Source organism: Carcharodon carcharias, chromosome 26 (assembly GCF_017639515.1).
Source record: "Carcharodon carcharias isolate sCarCar2 chromosome 26, sCarCar2.pri, whole genome shotgun sequence".
Classification (NCBI taxonomy): Eukaryota; Metazoa; Chordata; class Chondrichthyes; order Lamniformes; family Lamnidae; genus Carcharodon; species Carcharodon carcharias.
Window position 1 is genome coordinate 10,100,643 of NC_054492.1, and position 7,657 is coordinate 10,108,299.

The window sequence follows — 7,657 nt, forward strand, 5'->3', positions numbered from 1 at the left end:
AATACAATTCAGCCCTTAAAAGTCTCTGCATTTTGGTCCTTGCTAATAACATTAATTCAATACAATATCAAGATTGTCTACAAAAAATTATCCCATTAATATATTTAATGGCCTTGACTATGATTCAAAGCTTCACAATATAAAATCCTACCTTCTCTAAAAGTTGATTGCTATATGGTTGATTCCTTACAATTTAAAAAAAAATAACTTTTGATGGGAATGGTTAGTATTGGCCCCACAACAGACGTGAAGAAATAAATAGCTGAATTAAGTAAATGTCATATTTCAGGGATAAAACCTATCTGAAAGCAGAGCAGCTTCCTGAAGACTACAATTAAGTCTATGGTAGCAGTTAGGTATTTCACTCACTCCTGACCTTCTTGCTAAAGCTTTGGATGTTGGAAAGTCAAAGGGGAAAACTTTGTATGTGGAACAGTTACTTGTTGGTAAAATAAATAACAGGACTGAGGGAAGTCAGAAGTCTGCCAGTTAAAAATCTAGACCTGAGAGTCTCAAACTGGAGTTCCTTAGGGACTTTATAGGGGGTCCGCGATGCAGGGCCAGCCTTACAAGTGGACGATCGCCTCGAGCACTGCGGTAATTGTACGAGTGACAGCTGGAGGCATTCTGTACCCTACCTACGCCCCTGTTCTCTCTGGGCGCCTGCTCTCCTGATGTTTTCTCTGTATACGGCTCTGCCCTGGCTTCTTCCAATGAGAAGCACGCACACCAATCTCACTGATATTGGTAAATAAATACCTGTTTTCCTCCAAGTTAAAACACCATTTACATGCAGCACTTTTGTGTTGATTGTTATATAGCACCATAATTTAGATAGGGACTTTCTGATTACTAAACCATTTGAAAATAGGTCCTTCAACCAAAATATTTGAGAACTACACCATTTGAGTGCAGCATACCAAAAGCAATATACATAGAAAACAATAGAAAACCTACCAAAACAAACTGAGGTGGCTAGTGAATGTGAAATTATTTGGGTGTGGTTTTAAGGCTTACCAGGCAATTGTGTTTAGCTGGATTTTATCCATGCAAATATCCATCTATAGGAAATTAAGGTTTGGTATCATTCATGTTAGTCCATGGATTGTTTTATTGAAACCAGCAAACTTTCTAATGCATAACAACATATTAACAAGGTTTCATGCCACTAGGATATCAATTTCACAGGAGCACAAACCAAATCAGAATAGTCTCTCATCTTAAAAGCTAACCAATGATTGTTATCTTTCCACAGCCCACTCATACCTACAATGAGCATCTTGAACATCATAAATATCTGTACGTGGCTGAATCCTGTTCTTGAGCCCAATTAACAGAAAAAAAATGTTTTATTTTAAAATGCTTTCCCCGTAGAACATCTGCTTTACTGTTTTAGAAACTTTTTTCCCTCCGAACGTAAGCCCAGACCACACCTAATAACAGTTAACTTTTTGAAAGCAGCTGCAGCTTCATATCCCTGGAACAGGTCCAAGCAGCAAATTCACTGTAACAGAAGACGGGTCATGCAAGGCTAGTGAAAAGGAAACGTTTCCAATTCATTAAATCATGAGCCACATAAGGCCAAGTCTGCTCTGGTCCATTATTGTCACGACAGCTGGAGTGTACGTCTGTTTGTGAGACCAGGGCACCCAAAGACCAAAAACCATTTCACAACTACACCAAGCACTAGAATTAGCTAAGGTGCACCCAATTTAAAAAGCAGTGGAAAATGAAGATTAAAAACAATTAATTGCACTTCTGCTACCCAGTATTCTGAAAAAGCCACAATCGTTTAAAAATAGTTGGTATTTATTGCAAATTAACAACAGTCTGAACTACAAGCCAAACAGCACGTGCAGCAACTATTAATGCAGCTGTAGTATACGGTTTTATCCACAGTATCTTAAGCATGACTTTAATACAGATTTTAAGCAGATCTAAGGGTCTACAGTGTGCATGCATAGTAAAACCAGGTACTCTGTTCTAAAGCAAGTATTCACTGCTGTCAGTGATTTATTAACCCATTCACAAATTTGTCAGTTAAGAGGTTTGGAGCTTTCCATATTAAGTACTCTTACCATTTTGGCAACTTGTAGTGTTTCTATAAGTGTGTGTAATATATTAAGACCAACAGATGCTTCAAGAATTGATTCCATGTACCAATTTTATTTATATAGAAATACTTAAAAAAAACATGAAGTAGCACCATTACTTAAGTTTTACCTTTATTATGTAGAACTTTAAATGTCAGAAAAATAAAACTCTTGATACAATTTCAATTCTCGTCTCAGCAAATATAATATTAGTATTTGACCATGAGGTTAAAGGCCCTTTATCATAAAATAAAATATATTTCGTTTTTAAACTTTGCTCAATAAAGTACATTTACGATCAAGTAACTTCACCTACATATACATAAACAAGTGGTAAACAAATGTATTAAAATAGAAATACTAAAAACTATAGTGGTGCAACAGAATTTGTAATTTTTCACTGGTTTCTACTTGTACAAATGTTAGAAAGCTTAACTGTTTCCTTTCATTGATTTTTGCTACTTTTATAATTTTATTTTCGTAATAATATAGAATAAAATATGTTTTATATCATTGACTAGAAAATATGCTGGGTGAAGCGGGTTTTTAAAAGTCTCTCTTTTCCATTTCTATTTCTACTCAACCGTCTTCCCTCCTGAATACTGCTTGTATTACACACGGTGTGGCCTCAAGACCCAGACAACAGTATTGTGTGAGATAGTAACAAAACCATATACAGTGTTCGTGGCGCCCTGGTTTAAGGCCATTCGAAAATAAAAAGATTTAACCCAGCTACAAAAAAGTCTCACTGAAATTAAATTAAAATACTTGTAAACATCTGCCATACGAAATATAATTTTTCAAGTCAAAAAAGAATAAAATACTTCAATCTGTAACGCAATTCTCCTTTAGAATTCTCTTCTTAAACCTGCGGATTTCACATAATATACGCGATATGTAGTTTTATTTTTTTAATTTTTTGCTAACTTTACTCTTCTGGATCTTGGTAATGCAGTATTACAAAGGACTTGCTTTCTGCTTGGTTGTTTTGCTGCTGTATTAAGAAAATATACGTATAGCCTGAGTTACAGCTTTACGGCAGACAGGACACTCGGGCTCACTGGTCTTACAGATCCTGTTTGCACACTCCATGCAGAAGAGGTTGTGGCCACAGGGTACCAAGGCAGCGATCACCTCGCTCTCCAAACACATCAGGCAGTCCCGGCTGCCTTTCCGCCTCATGCTGGAGGAGGACGAGGAAGAGGAGGACGACGAGGAGGAGGACGAGCAGGAGCCGCTCGGCTCGGCGGCAACCCCGCCAGCGAGGTGGGCGCCGCCGGGCAGCAGGGCGGCGGCGGCGGCGGGCCCCCCGCCGTTGGTGAAGGGGACCAGGCCGATCGCCGAGGTCACGCCGCTGAGGGGGTCGCTGCGCACCCGCCGGGCCAGCGGATGGTGCTCGGCGGCGCCGTTCACCTGCAGCGGCGGAGGGGGAGGCGGGGGGGGCGGGGGTGGGGAGAGCCGGGGCGGCGGGGCGCCCGCCGACCCCACGCTGTTGGCCCGCCGCTGCTGCTGCTGCTGCTGATGGTGATGGTGATGATGATGATGCTGCGCCGAGGATCCGCCGTTGCTGGAGGAGGCGCCGGCGGCGTTGGGACGCTCGAACTGGGACCAGATGATGGCCGAGGCCGGGGGCGCGGGGGCCGGGTCGAAGCTGGGAGACTCGAAGCCCAGGTCCCGCTCGCTTTCCCCGGGCAGGGAGGCGGGCAGGTGCTCCCCGCCGTACACGAAGCTGCTGCCGTTCCCGTTCACGCCGTTGGCGGGGAAGTGGGCGGGCGGGCTGTAATCGGCCAGGCGGCCGGCGGGGCTGAAGTAAGAGTCGGTGGACGCGCTGCCCAGCGAGCTGGAGCTGTCATTCCGGTAAGTGGAGAAGGGTTTGCGGCCGGGCGTCGGTTTGTTCCACAAGCTGCCCGGTCCGCCCAGCTCGAAACCCACGTCGGTGCCGTTGGCGTGGAAATCGTTGTCGTCCGTGAGCTCGATCAACCCGCCCGTCCTCATGGCGATGTGAGCTTCGATCTCCTCCCGGGCCCGGTCCACGTTCTCGGGCATGCCCGTCACCTCGAAGACCGGCTCCTTGTCCCGGCTCGGGGTGACGATGTAGGTGTGGGTCTGCTGCTGGATCCGCTTGATGGTCGCCCCCTTGGGCCCCACCACCAGCCCCACCACCCGGTAAGGGACCCGCACCTGGATGGTGGTCTGGCCCGGCAGGTTGGGCGGCCCCGGCGCCGCGCCGTTCAGCGCCGTGTTCTTGTTGCGGGAAGCTCGGATCATGGAGAAGTGTTCGGCCGCCGAGATGATCTCCCGCCTGGCCATAGCCACATCCTCCTTGCGACCGGTCACAACGAAGACAGGCTCCTCCCCGCGCACCGGGGTCTTGATGTAGGTGTTAGTCTTTGCCCGCAAAGCTTTGATTTTGCAACCTTACAGCAAGAGAGAGAGAGACAAGAGAGAGAGAGAGAGAAAAACAAACCCCATCGTTTAGTCACAAAACACCAAATGTCTCCAAGCTCTTTAAAACACAAGAAACAGAATGAAAATAAGACTGAAAGCCCAAACATGGCATTTCTCCCCCTTTGCACAATGCGCTCCTCTCGCATGTCTGCACTTTCCTTTGTCATCACCATTACTCAAGGAGAGAGAGGGGGAGAGAGAGAGAACACAAAGCAACAGAGTGAAAACACTCAGTGCGCAAGATTCCTGCTGCCAGCATTTCTCTGCCTCTGTTACAGCTCTGCACTTTCCTTTTGTGATCATTACTCAAATGATTTATTTGTAACTAGCAACGGCACACCAGCTCCCGAATAAAGAGACACATGCACTGTGTATAAGGATGCATGCTGTAGAATACTGGATGACAGTATGAAGACACGTATATAAAGAGAGAGAGAGAGAAATGATGCATAGTTTCAGGAGATACTGTGCAGGATGCAATGAAGATACACCGAATAAAGAGATACATTGTTACAGAATAAAGATACACACCAGGCTGAACAGATACATTGTATCAGCAGCCTATACAAAGATAGAGTCAGAGACACAGGATAAAGATACACTGTATCCTATCAGCTAATGTCACCGCCAAATTGCAACATTTCAAACCCAGGAAGAGATCGCAAGGCCAACACAAACCCCCGGCTGCTCTTTACCTTGTCTCCCCACGATCTCTGCTACATGCTCCGAGCTGGGCACGGGCACGCACTCGGTCATGTTGACGCTCTTCTTCCTCGGCTCGTTGTCGTAAATGGAGTTCTCGTCGTTGTCCAGACCGAGCAGCGAGAGCTGATCCAGGGCGATCTGCAGCGCTCTCTGGTCATCCAGCGTCTCTCCTCCTCCTCCTCCTCCTCCGTTGTTATTGTTGCTGCTGCCGCCGGGGTTCCGCTCCATGTCGGTGAAGAGAGAGCTCGGCATCTTTTTATTAAAGGAGAGAGAGAGAGAGAGGGAGAGAGAGAGAGAAGAGAGGCTGAGCCCGGGAGAAGCAGGAAGGAATCAGACAAAAGCAAACGGGAGGGGAGGGTATAGGGAGAGAGAGAGAGAGAGAGGAGGAGGAGGGGGGGGGGAGGTGGGGGTAGTGGTGGAGGAGGAGGAGGAGGAGGAGGAGGGGGGAAGGGAAAGAGACAAGAGAGGAAAAGCTGGAGTGAGATCGAAGCAGCGTAGGAGAGGCTCCCCGGGTGGGAGCCCGAAGCCAAGGCAGTGGCCGGCTGCTGGGGCCGCGGCTCCCCCCCACTGCCTTTGTGTCTGCTCCCAGTGGGAGGGGGGAGGCAGTGAACACAGCGAGTGGGCACCCAGAGCCGGTTTACTGAGGTGGGGGGGGGAGGTGGGGGGGGGTGGGAGTTCTGTACAATATATAGATGATATATCCTCAGCAGCTCTTCCTTCCCTCCCTCCCCGGCCGGCTGCAGGGTATGGGCTCCGCCTGGCTAGCTTCCCCCTCTCTCTCTCTCTCTCTCTTTGTGTGTGTGTGTGTTATTTTGGGGACGGGGGGGGGCGGGGAGCCGGCTGGCTCTCTCTTTTTCTCTCTCTCTCTCTCGCCCGCTCTCAGCACCGTCTCGCCGTGTCCTGCTCCAGTCTCAGCCCCGGCAGTGCTGCCGAGCAATGCGGCCCCATGACATCAGCCACACACGGCGGGGTCGGCGGGCAGAGGTGAAGCGGCGAGCCGCCTCATTGGCCCGGCCAGGGAGGAGGGAGCTAAGGCAGCAGCAAGTGAATGGGACCGTCCCCTCTCCTCCTCCCCTCCCTCTCTTCTACAACTCTCCAACAATGAAACAATGCGAGCTGCAGCATGGAGACGGTCTTCCTTTTCTATAGAACAGGTAGTCGACATATATATATATAGAACCTGAAAGGTTTTCTTGCAGTCTGAGTTGCAAATATTTAATCTCCCCCCCACAGTGAGTTTACTGTCACCGTGTGCCTATGGTGCAATGTGCAGAACATGTTAATGAAGCAGCCACCAAAATCAATGTTATAGTCTGCACGGTGTTGTAAATAGCTAATGGGATATTTTCCTTTCAAATTAACGATATTGCACAATGTTATGAGGATAAAAATGTGTACCCTCTTTAATAATAGCAGTGGGATCACTTATAGACTGCACACTATCTAACACTGCATTATATCATTGCTGCTCTTAATATTAATGATCCATGCTGCACATAGTGGGCCATATTTGTAACCAGATGCCAACAATGGGTGTCATCATTTTACTGGGACCTTTCTGTGATTGTTTACTGAGAGGTTTATTGCCTTAAGGTGTTTTTGACAAAACCGAGCGGGGCCCACTGAAATCCAACAGAAACATTTAAGGATATATTTTACACCATCCTTGCGAAATATGTGGTGAGAATGAAGGGATTGTCCAGCGACACTTGTCACGGAGAAAGCTGGTGGTCCCAGATTCTCCAGAAACAACATCCAAACGTGTCTTTGTTGTAACTGTTAATTTCATTCAGCGACTTTGCAGTCCTGATTTTGGGGGCGGGGTCTGAGGTTTGAGTTGCTAGTGATTACAGCTAGAACAGTTAAACCTTCAAATAAAATGAAAATGATTTTTTTTTGTGAACTGTTGAAGAATTAACCGTCTCATATTTGTGTGTAATTACGTCAGAACGGAGCTCTGCGAGTTAGAGAATCGCAAATCAGATCTCCCTCCCCCAACATACATGCACACACACACACACACACACAATAAAAAATACCTCTCTCCTTCATATCATACATTTAAGACATTTAGTGATGGTTCGGAAATTGTGGTGCAAGTTCCATTGCAGTGCACCATATTCCTGGGCAATGTTACTACGGACGCACCTTGGTTTAGATAGAAATATCTACATTGTACTGGCGACATCACTCGAGCATATTGTCATCTGTTTGATAACAGGTTGCGGCGGGGGGTGGGAGGGGGGACACGATAGCGCCTTTTTCTCTCTCGTTTGTTTCATGTAAGCGAGAAATCGCACCCATGTGTCAAAGAGGGTCAACTTGCTATCAAATAACAGCCCGGTACAGATGAGCAACACAGGTAAACATATCCATTTCTGCACCGTGTTTACTCAACCCCGTTAACTAGT

General features: G+C 47.0%; 1 protein-coding gene across 1 annotated transcript; it reads right to left on the reverse strand.

The window, feature by feature from the left end:
- Positions 1–2,164: 2,164 nt before the first annotated feature.
- On the reverse strand, positions 2,165–5,571 carry mex3b (mex-3 RNA binding family member B). The gene is made up of 2 exons (XM_041174743.1): positions 5,237–5,571; positions 2,165–4,510 (listed from the first exon to the last, which is right to left on the reverse strand). The coding sequence occupies exons 1-2, from the start codon at positions 5,496–5,498 to the stop codon at positions 3,093–3,095; spliced, it is 1,680 nt and encodes a 559-aa protein (XP_041030677.1). The 5' UTR covers positions 5,499–5,571; the 3' UTR covers positions 2,165–3,092.
- Positions 5,572–7,657: the final 2,086 nt, after the last annotated feature.

Coding starts and splice junctions, on each gene's coding strand:
- mex3b (XM_041174743.1), bottom strand. CDS start 5,498: ATGCCGAGCTCTCTCTTCACCGACATGGAGCGGAACCCCGGCGGCAGC. Junction 4,511..5,236: donor AGAGATCGTGGGGAGACAAG/GTAAAGAGCAGC, acceptor TCTTGCTGTAAG/GTTGCAAAATCAAAGCTTTG.